Consider the following 16,739-nt stretch of genomic DNA (forward strand, 5'->3'; position numbering starts at 1 on the left):
GCTATGCGTGGAGCATCGCAGTTCAGTGTGGCCAGCGCATGGTGCAGGGGAGCGCTCAGCCAGAGCCACCGCAGGCTGTGAGCACTGGGACCTAGGTAAGCAGACATCCCAGAAAACAAGGAATAAAAGTCCAGAGGCCAATGGGAACCTTGAAGTTTGATCACTGCTGTTGGGCCTATCTGGAGGACATAGTTTTATGAAGCATAGCCTAACTTGTAGTCTGTGATATTTGTTTCTTTGTTTATTATTTGTTTATATATTAGAGATGGGGTCTCTGTCATCCAGATTGGAGTACAGTGGTGTTGTCATAGCTCACTGCAGCCTCAAACTCCCGGGCTCAAGTCATCCTTCTGCCTCAGCCTCCAGAATAGCTGGAACTACAGGCATGGGCCACCACGCCCGGCTAAATTTTTAAATTTTTTTTAGAGACAAGGTCTTGCTGTGTTGCACATGCTGGAGTACAGTGGTGCGATCATAGCTCACTGCAGCCTCAAACTCCTGGGCTCAAGAGATCCTCCCATCTCAGCCTCCTGAGTAGCTGGGACTACAGGCACAAGCCACAATGTCTGGCCTTCTGTGATATATTAATGGAGTTATTTTCAACCCTAGCTGGACATCAGAGTCTCCTGGGGAACTTTAAAAAAAAAAATGCCAATTGTTTCAGGCAAGAATTATAAACAGATGCTAAAACTACTGGGTTTAATGTGAATGGAATATTTACATAGTCTCAAAGTATCTTCCCACAAGATATTTATTAGCCACACAATGGAAAATAGCAATAATTCAACACTGGAGAAACCTAGAAGATACTACCTTAACCAATGGGACAAGCAGTATCTTGTGCTTCCTAATATGATCTACGGAGGACAACATTACTTTTGTGGTATTACTGCCAAAAGGGTAAAACCTGAATCTAACAGTCAGGAAATGTCAGACAACCCACGCTGAGGGACATTCTACAGAATAACCAGCAATCTTCAAAATGTCAAGGTCAGGAAGGGCCAAGACAGACAGGGAGGGCATTCTTCCAGACTGAAGGAGACTGAGGAAACAGGATACTCAATGCCATGGTAGCTGCACTACAAAAATGGCTCCTTTTGCTATAAAGGCCATCAGCAGATAAGATGAAATCTGAATAAGATCTGTAGTTAATGGTTTTATGTAAGTGTTAATGTCCTGATTTTGAGAATTGTACTGTAGTTATGTAAGAATGTCCTTGTTTTTAGGAAATACTGACTGACGTGTTTAGAGGTCACGGGTCACGTCTGCAACTTAAACGGTTCAGAAAAATACCACCAAACAAGTTTGTGAAATACTGAATTAAAGGAAATTGTTATTGTAGGAACTTATCAGAGCCTTTAATGCTTTGATTTGCTCTGTGAATCTCTAGGAGAGGAATGTAATGTTCCGTTTCCTAAAGTTACTGCAGTTTTGCTGAGATTCAAGGAAACGATGTTTGTGAGATCATTCAAAAAGCAGCTGTGGCCAGGTGTGGTGGCTCATGCCTGTAATCCCAGCACTTTGGGATGCTGAGGCAGGAAGAGTGCTTGAGGCCAGGAGTTCACGACCAGCCTGGCCAATACAGCAAGACCCTATCTCTACAAAAAATTTAAAAATTAGCCAGGCATGGTGCTGTGTGAGCCTGTACTCTGAGCTACTCAGGAGGTTGTAGTGGAAGGATCACTTGAGGCCAGGAGTTCGAGGTTTTAGTGAGCTATGATTAGGCCACTGCAATCCAGCTGGGCACCAGTGAGACCCTGTCTCCATTTAAAAAAATAAATAAATAAAAATAAAAAGCAGTTTTCTGGAATGGAAACTTCTCCATCTCAGAGTCATAAAAGCATCAGGCCGTCTAGTATGACCTCCCAGCTGAGCCTGAGTCCCTGCCTCTGACAGCCAGCCAGCCAGCCAGCCAGCAAACCTCAGGGACAGTCCCACCTGAGGAGGCCCCCTGTACCTGGGACAGCTGAGGAAGGACTTCTTTCCAGATGACATTCCTTTGACTGCAGCCAAGAGCCCCAGAGCTCTAGCCTCCCTCCCCACTGACCATTAGTAAGGGGCTAAAACAACTGTGGGCCCTTTAGAATTTGCCAATACTACTGCATACAAATACACAGCATCATTATTTGATTAGGGTGACTTTTTAAAAAGCAAAAAAGGTAAAAAGCAATTCCTTTTGGCCTTCCCTCTTGTTGAAGGGGCTGGAGGTGTGCTTGCAGAGTTGGACAGAAAGCAGCAGAGGCCCAGGGCGCTGCTCCAGCGGTGCTGGCCGAGCTCTGCCTCACCCCCTCCACCACCCGCCCAGAACAGGAGGGGCCCGTGGCAGCCCTGCGAGCCTCTCCAGCCCTGGCTGGGTGGGAGAGGTGAGCAGTGTTGGCTTCCCAGCACACGGCTTCTTTGCCCCCATAAGCAGTCTGTGTTTGTGTGTGGTCTGTGTCAGGGTGAGGAGGAAGAAATACCTTCCTTCTGGCTCCTGGGCTAGGACTTGAACACTCCATCTGGTCAGCAACATGGAACACCCTTCACGCTGCGGTGCACCAGCAAGTGGCCTGAACCCACTCTGCCTCCAGGCACTTGGAAAGGTTTTTAAGCCAATCTACTGGGCAAACGCACTGATGCATGTAGCACCAGCAGTAACACAAGGTGACAGCGTCTTTCCCCACTTAGACTCTGGCAGCAGGGTTGGCATCTCTTCTACCTCTCCCGCTCTCCCTTCCCCACAATAGTATTGGGCTGAGGAGGCCTTATCCAGTGTTTACCTAACGAACGTATGAAGGTTTTAGATTCTCAGAGTCTGAAAAAGTGAAATGGCGGCAGAATTGCAAGAAGGTGGGCTCTGTATCCGGGACACCGAGCTCATGTTCCGCTCTGCGGAAGACAACACCGGAGACAGCCCACAGCCAGCTGCGCTCAGAGTCACTTTGTCCTGCCAGCAGTCAGGCAGGATGGGACAGTTGCTTTTTACTCTCACATGAGCAAGAGTCACTCCAGCTTACACAAGGGAAACTCAGCCCAGGAGGAAAGTGGGAAGGGGCCTGGGTGGGCCAGGAGGAGGAGCCTATTTCCGAGGCCTCCATGGGAATGTGCCCCACTCCTCCCTGCAGCTCAGCCTACGCTTTCCTTCGGCTCCTCGGCCTGGCACAGGGGGCCCCCACCAGACCCCTTGGCCCCAGCTAGAAACCCGGGACTCTTCAACTCCTCCTCTTCCCCAGTTTGATCTCAGACGCTGCTCTGAAACCCATCCGTGCTCTCTACCCCACTGCCACTGTCTCAGCTCAACTCTGCCCCTCTCTTGCCTGGCCTGCTAGCTGGCCTGCTTCCCTCCTAGCCTGGCCTGCACGTGGCAGCCAGGGTTTCCTTCCTGCTTGGAGTCTTCATTGGCCCCCCGTGGCCTCCAGGATAAAGTCCATGGCACCGGGAGCCCTTCATGTCCTTCTCTCCTTGTCCCCAGCCATACAGGGCTAGTCCTCCCTCCCCAAATGCCTGTGCTCTGCAGTCCCTCCTCTGCACCTCTGTCCCGCTGCCTGGGCTTCTGCCTCGTCTGCCAACCGCTCCCTAGCTCAAGGTTGTGCTCCAGTCCCTCCCCCTTCCTGAGGACATCTTAGATCCCTCACTTCTGCAGGACAACTCCACTGTCCTACAACTGTTTTCTTTAGGGTGTCTCCCCTTTCTGGACTGTACCCTTGAAGGAGGACCCTCCCTATCCTCATGTCTCTACCTGGAGATGGCCCCGTGCCAGGCCTGGGGTAAGCACAGCAAAGGTCTGCAGACGGCTGACGGCGGGCAAAGAAAATACAGGACCGTGAACACAGGACAGAGCCGTGAGAGCCAGATGGGAGGAAGGATGAGACCTGGAGCCACCAGTAATGCTCAGGGCACTGCCTCTGGCCCATGGCTGTCACCCCCACCGGGCCCTGAATGTTAGCCATCACCTGCACACACAAGGCAGTGGTATTTAAACTGCAGGTTGTGTCTCATCAGTGAGTCATGAAATTAATTTCTTGGGTAGCAACTAGCATTAAAAAAAAACAAAAAAACAGCATAGTAACAGTAAGGGCTGGAACACTTATTCCAATTCTGAGACACACACACACAAAATAAATGTGTGCGCTGTAGAAAGGTACCTTATACCATTCTAGCAGGTCCACATTAAAGAATGGGGACTTTGGGTTTAAAATTGGGCTTCTCCACTTACTAGTTGTGTGACTTTTGGCAGATCATGTAACCTCTCAGTGCCTCGGTTTCTTCATCTGTAAAATGGGGCTAATACTACAAACTACCTTAAAGAATTGCCACGAGATTAAATGATGGGGTAAACACACAAAGTACTCGGAATAGTACCAGGAGTACAGTAAGGCCACACAAGGGTTATTACTACTGAGCCACATTATAGAATGTGGGTTATGGTCAAAAGAGTTTGAAAATCATTGGCATTAGGCACTTTACATGCATTATTTATGCTTACAATCCTGTAGGTAGTTATTATCCCTATTTTATTTTATTTTTTAAATTTTTTTGAAACAAGGTCTTGCTCTGTTGTCTGGGCTAGCATGCTGTGCATCATCATAGCTCATAGAAACCTCAAACTCCTGGGCTCAAGCAATCCTCCTGCCTCAGCCTCCTGAGTAGTTGGGACTTACAGGAACACACCACCATGCCCAGCTAATATTCTGTATTTTTTTGTAGACATAGGGTCTCACTATATTGCCCAGGCTGGTCTTGAACTCCTGGCCTCAAGTGATCCTCCTGCCTTGGCCTCCCAAAGTGCTGGGATTAGAGGCATGAGCCACCGCGCCCGGCTTTATTATCCCTCTTTTAATGATGGGACAACCGACTCTGCTGAAGTGACTGCCCAAGGTCCCATGACCAGTAAATGACAGCACTGACACATGCCTTGCTGCCATCTATAAAGCGGCAGGGCTGAGGGAAGAATGGGCCTAGAGAAGTAGGCTCTAGAAAAGGTAGGACCCAAGGGACACGCTGGGAGTAGGAATCGACTTCTCCATGGGAGGAAGGCAAGCTGGGGGAATGGTCCACAGGTGCCTATAGCCCAGTGCGCAGGCGAGGCGGGCGCGATGGCGGGCAGGTGGGAAGGTACTCACTTGCACTCTGCCTCTGCATCAGCCTTGGCTGTTGTATAGAGGCCACGCAGCTTCGTCCGGTAATAGGGAGAAACTGCAGAGGAAACACAGGGATAAGCAGGTGTGGGCAAGGGCAGGTGGCAGTGACGTGGCACTGCTTCCAGTTCACCACACTTTGGGAGGCACAGAGAGGCCAGGGCCTGAAGACTGAGCTTTACTGGTTCAGAAATGCTCCTAGAGGCGGATGCCCCCATGCTCAATGGGTTCATTCATATTTCCTTATGGTGCAAATGCTATTCTCTCCCACATCTAGGAGAGGACTTTCTAGCCTTTTCTATATCATGACACACCTAGAAAACATTTGTCAGCACACAGAAAAACAGACAATTCTCAAAGCTACCCAGAGCTGGAAGGCACCAGCCCACGACCTGGAGGTCTCAGGGCACATGCAGGGACACCTGGGGAGGCAGCTCTGCTCTGGAAAGCACCAGCCAACCAGGGTGCTTGTGCGCCCCAGGGCCAAGTTTCCCTATATGTGGCCTCATTTCACTGCCTTTGCAGTCCCCGGAGTTGAGGGATTTTTAAGGTTCTTTAGTACTAAGTAGTCTGTCACCAGTCTCCTGGGCGACTTTAGGTCACCCAACCTAAAGGAAAACTGTCCCTCCAGCCTAAGGAGCAGTTCATTTTGGAATATGCTGATACATGCAACAGTCCCCTTGGAAAATGATAACGGCCACACCCCGTTCTCAGCCTCTTTCTCTCCTGAGTCAGCTACTCACTCTTGTTTTCTGTCTGCATCCGCTCGTGGGTCTTCTGAATGTTCACTAGGTTGTGTTCGCTCCGAGAACGCTCTTCCTGTAAGGATGAGGGTCAACAGGACGTGAGGGAGGCCTGTCATCCTGCTGTGGCATCCTGCATCCCAGGACAGAGGCCGCATCCCATAAATACAACCCTCATTTTCTAAATCCAAATTCAGGATAAGTTCGAGATGATTTTTTCCCCTGACTAATGCAAAAGCATTACAAAAGGCATAAAAGTTGAAATCCTGTTACAGCTTTCATGATGCTCCTTTATCAACAAAAGATAAATTGATCTACATGCTCAGTGCAATCCCCATCAAAATTCCAACTGACTTCTTCATAGAAATTGACAAGCTCATCCTAAAATTCATATGGAAACTCAAGAGGCCCAGATTAGCACAAACAATTTTGAAAAGGAAAGACAAAGTTGGAAGACTCACACTTCCCAATTTCAAAATTTACTACAAAGTTGCTGTAATCAGGACACTGTGGTACCGGCACAGAGATCAACAGAATAGAATCAAGAGTCCACAAACTAACACAAACATCTATGGTCCATTGATCTGGAGAAGAAGGGGTGGAGAAGGATGCTGGAAACAGGGATGATTCCCTAAACAAGAAATTGTAACTACACCTTTTAACCTTTATGTGAGAATTTTTTTTTTTTTTTGAGACAGAGTCTCACTCTGTCACCCAGGCTAGAGTGCCGTGGCGTCAGCCTAGCTCACAGCAACCTCAAACTCCTGGGCTCAAGCAATCCTCCTGCCTCAGCCTCCCTAGTAGCTGGGACTACAGGCATGCGCCACCATGCCCGGCTAATTTTTTCTATATATATCTTTAGCTGTCCATATAATTTCTTTCTATTTTTAGTAGAGACAGGGTCTCGCTCTTGCTCAGGCTGGTCTCGAACTCCTGAGCTCACAAACAATCCACCCTCCTCAGCCTCCCAGAGTGCTAGGATTACAGGCGTGAGCCACCGCGCCTGGCCTATGTGAGAATTTTTAAGCGCCTGAGGGGTAGGTTGCACCTTTACCTCATCTGGCAAAATGGGGTTAACAGTGAACAAAACTGGTTGAGATCGCCCGCCAGTCCGTACCTAAGTGAGCCTACCCTTTATCAATAGGAGTGGACGGAAGGAGGACACCTGCCAGACAAGTGCTGCTGCTGGCAATCTGGACCAGCACAGTGGCCAAACCTAACATCCCTTTCAAAGGTGGAAAAGTTTGGGTAAAATCAATGACAAATGGAAAAGGAGAAATAGTAGCCGAGGTTAAATGGGTTACGCAACAAGGGAAATCCAATATTATATTAATATCTCGAAAGGCTCAGAGCAAGAGACTATTGTCTCTTAGCTCAGTTACACCAGATGCCAGAAAGGGTGAAGTCATATATCTGCCAAAACCACTCCTGCTTTTGGAACCTAACACAGTCTCATGGGGGCCTGCAAACCTGAGCTGCACCCCTCTGAGAGACACTCTGGTTATATGGAATGATGATAAACTGGACTAATTGTTAATGACTGAATGGAAGTCTTGTAATATGCCAGTATCTTTTTTTTCCTTTAACAATAAACTATTTTAGAGTTTTAGGTTTATAGAAAAGTTGAGTAGATAGTACAGAGAGTTCCCATATACCTGCTCTCTGCACACTTTCCCCTATTACTAACATCTTGCATTAGTGTGGTGTGTTTGCTACAATTGATAACCCAGTACTGATACCTTATTACTAACTGAAGTCATAGTTTCCATTAGGGGTCACTATGTTGTGCAGTTCTACGGGTCTTGACAAATGCACAATATCATGTGTCTGCCATTACAGTGGTTGGGATCGCCCACTCTCAAATATTCTACCACATCTCCCTAAAAATCCTCTGTGCTCCACCTACTCATCCCTCCCATGGCTCTGACAGTCACTGATCTTTTTACTCTCTCTCTAGTTTGGCCTTTTCCAGAACGTCATATGTTGGAGTCACACAGTATGCAGCCTTCCAGACTGAGTTCTTTAACTTAGCAATATGTGTGCCAGTATCTTCTGACTCTTATTCTCCCGGTTACGTCTACGGAAAAGGGTATCATTTGGGAAGGAATTATTGGGAACTACTCCTTACTGGATTGTGTGGTGTACAACTGGCAATAGACCGATCACTGTGTAGCTATAAACCTGGGTGATCAAATGTTTAGAAAGGTCCCTGATGATAATGGACAAAATATGGCAGCGGCATGCCTGACACGCCACAATGAGCTATAGGAACAAATACATATCATGCTCGTATTTGTGAACATAAGCTATTAAATGGGGGAAAAGTGGGTTTCTGATAGCAAACATTGGGCATCACATGGTGGGTCCAAATTCCCCTGGGGAACAGCCCCATCCTGAGAAAAGGAAGGTTAGGGAGGCTGCATGGTTTGCTCAGGCCAAGTGCTAGGTATGACTACCACTCATTTCATACTAGTATGGGGAACCCCAAATTTTTGGGCACAAAATATGTATCCTAACTGCACTCAAGCCAATGGTACACGATGGTAACAACATGCGTGGCAGAGCAAACATTGGCCCACAGACTGAAAAGGGCTTTAGGAGAGACAGGCATTGGGTCTGTGTATTGTGAGACAAGTTGAATTCACATTTAATGAGGAGCACCAATGAGAGGAAAACAATTTGTTAATCAGAATACACCGACTAAAGTGAGTTCTCTTCCAGGAGAAAGGCAAGGAATGGGAATCAGTCTAGAAAGATGATAAGGCTTTAGTGCAGGGGGTCAAGTAGACCCCATATATAACTCTGGGTAATTATAGGACAACCTGGTGTGGGGACAGGGCTTACACCCTGACCCAACAGGGTCTCTTGGCTATTTTAATACAAATGGAGGCCAGAGTAGCCATGAGACAATGGTCTTGCATCCTAGCTGCTGAGGCCCAAGGGGTGCACCTCTGGGAATCTTATGGACCTCAAACCTATGAAGTCCTCTGTGGGCACCTGTAATTACACCGATGCACCACGAGTGCCCTTGATCCAAGAATAGATCAAAATAAGACAGATCTGGAAGTATATTAAGCAGGGATAGGAATGATAGGTATCTGAATACCACCTGTGTCTTTCCCATAGGAGAAAGGTGAGTAGGCAACAGGAAACCAGTCTCAGTACAAGCTTGTGAACTGAGACAGGGTGACTGCCTTTGTTCCCAAATACGCTGGAAACCAAAACTAACTGAATCATAGCCAACCGTAATGATGCCTGTTCACAGTAATATCTGATATACTGACAAGGGCCAATTTTGTTGGAAAAGCATAACAAATATCTTTGTGATTCTTACTGATCTGTTCTGTCATGAAACTGAATTTTACCATGACCACATTGCAATATGGTATGTTGCATTCTGGTATTGTTGGCAAGATTCAGCAGCTCCCTTGTATAAATAAGTCATATGATAATACTGATATATATGTTTATTGTTTTGTTTTTTTTTTTTTTTTTGACAGAGTCCTGCTCTGTTGCCTGGGCTAGGGTGCCGTGGTGTCAGCCTTGCTCACAGCAACCTCAAACTCCTGGGCTCAAGCGATCCTACTGCTTCAGCCTCCCGAGTAGCTGGGACTACAGGCATGCGCCACTGCGCCTGCCTAATTTTTTTGTTTGTTTCTATTTTTAGTTGCCTGGCTAATTTTTTCTATTTATAGTAGAGACAGGGTCTTGCTCTTGCTCAGGGTGGTCTAGAATTCCTGACCTCAAGCAATCCTCCCACGTCAGCCTCCTAGCATACTAGGATTACAGGCGTGAGCCACTGAGCCCGGCCTGATATATATTTAAAAACAGGTTTTTTTTTTAGAGACAAGGTCTTCCTCTGTAGCCCAAGTTGGAGTGCAGTGGTGCAATCATAGCCTACTGTAGCCTTGAACTCCTGGGCTCATGCAATCCTCCAGCCTCAGCCTCCTGAGTAGCTAGGACTATAGGTGTGCACCACCACACCCGGCTAATCTTTTTTTCAATTTTTAATTTTTGGTAGAAATGGGATCTCCCTATGTTGCCCAGGCCGGTCTCAAATTCCTGGCCTCAAGTGATCTTCCTGCCTTGGCCTCCCAAAGTGTTGGGATTATAGGCATGAGCCACCATGCCTCGCCTATAATACTGATATTGATGATCAAATGTAACTATGCCTTCTCAGAATGTAATACTGATAGAAAATTACTGGCCTGAGGAAGAATTTGATTTAGCTAAACATCAACTAATTTTTATTGTAAAAAGTTCTATGCAAATTTATCATAAGGTACAAATAGTGGTAGAGCAAGGGAGGAAACAAGTAATCAAATTAGAACAAAAATATGAAAATGTATGTAATGGCTTTATGGGACAGATTAGCTATTTCTTTCTTTTTTTTTAAGACATGGTCTCACTCTCACCCAGACTGGAGTGCTGTGGTGCAATCACAGCTGACTGCTACATGCAACTCCTAGGCTCAAGCAATCCTCCTGGTTTAGTCTCCTGAGTAGCTGGGACTCAGGCACATGCCACCATGCCCAGCTAATTTTTACAATCTTTTTTGTAGAGACAGGATCTTGCTGGTCTCGAACTCCTGGCCTCAAGCGATCCTCCTGCCTCAGCCTCCCCAAATGCTGGGAATACAGATGTGAGCCACCGCGCCTGGCTAGTTGTTTATGTCCATCCCTACCCCACGATGGCTCCTCCAAGTGTTAAGCATATTCATACTGATGCTATTGCTATATCTGTTATATAAATGCTATGCTAAATACAGATGTTCAAACAAACATGATTGTTGTGCTGTAAGAAACCCTAGGCCAAGGGCCAGGGGAGTAACCTGTGCAAGAAAGGATTAACTCAGCAGGCCTGGATTGTCCAAACTCTGCACATTCTAAGAAAAGGTTTGATCCTTGACCAGCTCCTGAGAGATATCCTCTAAGCCCGTGGAATATCTTGCCTAGTAAGAGAGTGGAGGAAAATGGGACTGGCTGCTAATAGGTGTGGGGCATTTTTGTTAAGTGATAAAAATATTCTGAAATTGATCATGATAATGGTTGTACAAGCCTGTGAATATACTGAAAACCACTGAATTGTGCACTTTAAATGAGTGTGTTGCCGGGTATGCAAATTATCTCTCAATACAGCTATTAAAGGAATCATGAAATCATGTATATAATAGAATATCCAACAGGAATGGTAATTATATCTCAAATTCCCTACCTCTCCCCTTCATTACGTTGTCTTGGTTCCTGCATGTCCAATTTCTGTGAACACAAGCCCCATCCTCACCCCTCCAGAGCTCAGCATCATAGCTCACGATCCCATCTAGGAGCGGACGGCAACAGCTTTTTACCTGGGTTTGTTTAATCAGCTGATGGAGCTCTGTGAGAAGTTCTGCAATGCGGGAATCAGCAGACACAAGGGCCATGGTCTATGAAGGACACCTGGTGGGCAGTGAAAACAAAAGAGAACTCTGTTAGTGACTACTCTGAGTTGAATGGTATCTCCTCAAAAGATACAGTGAAGTCCTAACCCCTGGTACCTAGGAATGTGACCTTATTTGGAAATAAAGTCTTTGTAGATATAATTAAGATGTACATTAAGATGAGGTCATACTGGAGTAGGATGTGCCCTTAATCCAGTATGGCTGATGTCCTTTAAGAAGAGAAGAAGAGAGACGTAGAGACAGACACACACAGAGGGAAGATGGACATGTGACTGCAACAGAGGCAGAGATTAGAGTTATGCAGCTGCAAGCCACGGCAGCCACCTAACCAGCTGGGGGAGAGGCATGGCACATATTCTCCTTCTGAGCTTTCAAGAAGGAACAAACTCTTGATTTTGGAACCAAGCTGACACCTTGGTTTTAGAATTCTGACCTCCAGAACTGTGAAGGAAAAAGTTTCTCTTGTTTTAAGCCACCCTGGTAAGGTAATTTGTTATGATAGCCCTAAGAAACTAATACTGTGGCAAGTTGTCCTTGAATTCTACCCTACTCCAATGATATGTCTGTATTCAACATGTTCAACCAAGTCAAGGGGTACTTATGAAATGTCTTCGAAAGGCAGCAGGCCCTAGCCCCAGCTCTGCTACTAATATTCTGACAAATGATTTAAGAATTCTGGTCTCCACTTTTTTAATCTGTGAAATGGGATCACCTCTGCTATATTTCAGGAAATTCAAATAAGATTGTATATGAAGACACTTTCCAAGTCACAAAGCACTGTTACTTTCCTACTGTAGAGGAAAGAGAAATTAACTACTAAAAAATATCTCACTCAAGGCAAGGTGAATGTATTCTGATGAAAATAAAATGCTTTTGTACAATAAAAGGTAATTAGACAAAGAATAAAAAGACAATATGAAGTAATAAGAAGTTGTAACTAGGTGAAAAAGGACATATGCCTAAAGATAAAGGTATATTGGATAAAATAAAGACATTTTAGCTGGATGTGATGGCTCACATGCCCAGCACTTTGGGAAGCTGAGGCGGGAAGATCACTTGAGGCCAGGAGTTTAAGTCTACCCTAGACAACACAGTGAGACCTCTGTCTCTACAAAAAATGAAAAAAATTAGCTGGGTATGATGGTGCACACCTGTAGTACTAGCTACTCGGGAGGCTGAGGAGGGAGGATCACTGGAGCCCAGGAGTTTGAGGTTACAGTGAGCTATGATTGCACCACTGCACTCCAGACTAGGTGACAGAGACCCTGTCTCTAAGAAAGAAAAGAAAAATTTTAGGGCATGAAAATTTTGCACAATGTCCTACCTCTTTAAAAGTTTGTTCAATTAACATATCTCCCTATCCACAAAGATCAGATTCACACTGAATGGAGTAAACTTTCCCCCCACTTAATGAACTGTGAACCTCTCTCCTTGTATTTAAATATTCATGCCCTCTTTTATTTGTTCCTCAAATCACAATTCATGTCCTCTTGAAGTCTCTGCTACAGTTATTACAAAAGTCATATACAAAGACAAAAAAAAAACTCTCCCCCAAAACCAAAAAAGTAATATACAAACTAGGAATACAGGGGAACTTTCTCAACGTGATAAAGGGCATCTATAAAAAACCCACAACTAACATAATACATAAAGGTGAAAGACTGAAAGCTTTCCCTAAGATCAAGAATGAGACAAGGATGTGCTCTTGTCACTTCTGGTCAACATTGTTCTGGAGGCTCTAGCCAGGGCAATTGGGCAATAAGATGAAATAAAAGGCATCTGGATTGGAAAGGAAGAAGTAAAACTATCTTTATTTGCAGATGACATGATCTTGTATACAGAAAACCCTAAGGAATCTACTAGATAACTGTTAGGACTAATAACAAGTTTAGAGCTAATAGGAAAGTTGCAGGAAACAAGATCAATAAACAAAAATCAATTGTATTTCTATAAACTTGTAATGAACAATCCAAAAATGAAATTAAAACAATTCTATATTACAATAGCACCAAAAAGAATAAAATACTTAGGAATACATTTAACAAAAAAGTACATTTTTACTCTGAAAACCACAAAACATCATTGAAAGAAATAAGATCTAATTAATTACAAAGACATTTCATGTTCATGTATCAGAAGACTGAATATTGTTAAGATGGCAATACTCTCCAAATTGATCTACAGATTCAATGCACCTCCTGTCAAAATCCCAGCTGGCTTCTTTGCAGAAATTGACAAACTCATCCTAAAATTCACATGGAAACTCAGGTGACCCAAACAATCTTGAAAATAAAAAAACAAAGTTGGAGAGCTCACACTTCCCAATTACAAAACTTACTACAAAGCTACAGTAATCAAGATGGTGTGGTACTGGCATAAGGAACATCTAGATCAATGGAACAGAACTGAGAGACCAGAAATCGACCCTTACATCCATGGTCAACTGATTTCCTACAAGGGTGCCAAGACAACTTAATGGGGAAAGAACAGTCTTTTCAACAAGTGGTACTGGGACAACTGTATATCCATATGTAAAAGAACGACCTACCTCAGACCATATACAGAATGATCTCAATAGACAGTTCTCCAAAGAAGATATACAAATGGCCTCCAAGCACATGAAAAGGTGCTCCAGATCACTGGCCATCAGGGAAATGCAAATCAAAACTGTAAGACGGGCTTGGGCACAGTGGTTCATGATCCCAGCACTTTGGGAGGATGGCTTGAGGCCAGGAGTTAGAGACCAACCTGGATTCTGTCTCTACACAAAAATAAAGAAATTGGCCAGGCATAGTGGCACGTGCCTGTAGTCCCAGCTACTCGGGAACCTGAGGCAGAAGGATTGCTTGAGCCCATGGGTTCAAGGTTACAGTGAGCTATGCTGAGGCCAGTGCATTCCAGCCTGGGCAAAGAGCAAGACCCTCTCCAAACCCCCCCCCCAAAAAAAAACACAAAAAACTTAAATCTTTTTTTTTTTTTTTTGAAACAGAGTCTCGCTCTGTTGCCCGGACTAGAGTGAGTGCCATGGCGTCAGCCTAGCTCACAGCAACCTCAAACTCCTGGGCTTAAGCGATCCTACTGCCTCAGCCTCCCAAGTAGCTGGGACTACAGGCATGTGCCACCACGCCTGGCTAATTTTTTCTATATATATTTTTAGTTGGCCAGATAATTTGTTTCTATTTTTTAGTAGAGACGGGGTCTCGCTCTTGCTCAGGCTGGTATCGAACTCCTGACCTTGAGCGATCCACCCGCCTCGGCCTCCCAGAGTGCTAGGATTGCAGGCGTGAGCCACCGCGCCTGGCCCAAAAAACTTAAACCTTGAGAACAATCTTCTTTGACTTCATGCCCTCCTGCTTCTGGACATACTGGAGTGGAGGTTGGGCCCCCATGGCTCTAGGCAGCCCTGTGCCCAGGCCTTTCCTGGACGCAGCCCATTCAGCAACTCTCACTTATTAGAGTCATGTGCCTGTGGCTCTACCCAGAGTCTGGAGTCTCAGAGGCAACCCTGCCCCCATAGCTCCACGGGGCACTGCCCTGGTAGGGACTCTTGCTCTGTGGCAGTTCTCTGCCTGGGTCCAAGGCTCTCCAGAGCATCCTTTAAAGGCTAGGTGGAGGTGGCCACGTCCCCACAGCTTGTACATTCTGTGCACTGCCAAGGTTCACCACCTGTGCCTTCTGGAGGGATGCCCCAAACTGTACCTGGGGCTGTCAAGGAGCACTGCACGGGAATTCTGGGAACAGAGTGCCTTGAAATGGTTCTGCCCCCAACATTCTGACATTCTGAGCCTGTGATGGGAGTGGCAGTCCCCAGTGATATCTGAAATGCCTTTGGGATCGTTCTTCCATAGTCTTGATGAATAGTACCTCGCTTCCTTATCCATACTAATCTCCTTATCAAAAGATGGCTTGACCATACCCTTTAGTATTCTCTCTGAACACACTTTTTCATTCTTTACACTATGGCCATGCTGAGAATTTTCCAAATCTTTAAGTTCTGCTTCCCTTTTGATTATAAATTACATATTTAATTTGTTTCTCTCTTCTCAAATCTTACTATAAGCAGTCAAGAGAAGTCATACTGCACCCTCAACACTTTGCTTAAATATTTCTTCCACCAAATATCCTATTTCATTGCTCAGAATTTCTAGCTTTCACAAAGCACTAGGACGTGAGAGAGAAAAGAAAATTTTATCTGAGGAATGTGAGCCCCTTTTAATTATCAGGCCCAGAGAGGCCCTGAAATGCAACAGCAGTCACATCTGTCACATCTCACTGCCCCTTGGAGCTAAATAATGACCTCTTGAAGCCACTTGTTACGTGGGTGCTAGACTGACACCAAGTAGCCATCAAATGCTGTATGTTGGACACCATAACTCACACCCTCTCGTTCAACAATGGATAGCCAATCACTAATCAGTGTGATCTCTGTAAACCTGAATTCCTGTCAAACAACTTTCTATGTGCACACTCCCTGTTCCCTTTTGCCTTTAAAAAAACCTGCTTGTGGCCGGGCATGGTGGCTCACGCCTGTAATCCTAGCACTCTGGGAGGCTGAGGTGGGTGGATCGCTCGAGGTCAGGAGTTCGAGACCAGCCTGAGCAAGAGTGAGACCCCGTCTCTACTAAAAATAGAAAGAAATTATCTGGCCAACTAAAAATATATATAGAAAAAATTAGCCGGGCGTGGTGGCGCATGCCTGTAGTCCCAGCTACTCGGGAGGCTGAGGCAGTAGGATGGCTTAAGCCCAGGAGTTTGAGGTTGCTGTGAGCTAGGCTGACGCCGCGGCACTCACTCCAACCCGGGCAACAGAGCGAGACTCTGTCTCCAAAAAAAAAAAAAAAACCTGCTTGTAACAAAGACCAAACAGAACACTGAGCACTCCCCAAGGCAACCTGGAAGTGTGTCCCAGGCTCCAGTCCTCAACCTTGGCCCAAATAAATGCTCTGTATTAATTTTGCCTCAGCTTCTTCCTTTAGGTCGACAGACACAAACCCAATTCAGTCAAGCTCTTTGCCACTTTATAACAAAGATCACCTTTCCTCCAGTTTCCAATAACATGGTCCTCGTTTCCGTTTCAGACCTAATCCGAGTGGCCTTTGCCGTCCACATTTCTACCAACATTTTGTTCGATAATCTATCAGAGATCTCTGAGGCTTTCTCTACAGTTCTCCTCTTCTTCTAAGCCCTCACCAGCAGCATCCCTAACGTTCTGTTGACAGCAATGTATACTTTTTCTAGCATCAACCTCAAAACTCTCCCAGCCTCTACCCATTACCCAGTTCCAAAGGTGCTTCCATGTCTTCAGGTATTTGTTATAGCAGCACCCCAATTCTGGCACCAGTTTGTCTTAGTCCACTCAGACTGCTATAACAAAATACCTTAGACTGGCTAGTTTATAAACAACAGGAACTGTATTGCTCACAGTTCTGGAGGCTGGAA

General features: G+C 45.5%; 1 protein-coding gene across 5 annotated transcripts in view; it reads right to left on the reverse strand.

The window, feature by feature from the left end:
* The window catches only part of SGF29 (SAGA complex associated factor 29), a 60,448-nt gene that overhangs the window by 3,294 nt on the left and 40,415 nt on the right, over nucleotides 1-16,739 (reverse strand). For all 5 annotated transcript variants that reach the window (XM_045543450.1, XM_045543449.1, XM_045543447.1 and 2 more), the window contains 3 exons: nucleotides 11,208-11,298; nucleotides 5,861-5,936; nucleotides 5,103-5,175 (listed from right to left, as the gene is read on the reverse strand). In XM_045543450.1, the coding sequence (XP_045399406.1) occupies nucleotides 5,103-5,175; nucleotides 5,861-5,936; nucleotides 11,208-11,282 (224 nt within the window). In that variant the 5' untranslated portion in view covers nucleotides 11,283-11,298. The remainder of the gene's footprint in view (nucleotides 1-5,102; nucleotides 5,176-5,860; nucleotides 5,937-11,207; nucleotides 11,299-16,739) is intronic.

This window comes from Lemur catta, chromosome 2 (assembly GCF_020740605.2).
Source record: "Lemur catta isolate mLemCat1 chromosome 2, mLemCat1.pri, whole genome shotgun sequence".
Classification (NCBI taxonomy): domain Eukaryota; kingdom Metazoa; phylum Chordata; class Mammalia; order Primates; family Lemuridae; genus Lemur; species Lemur catta.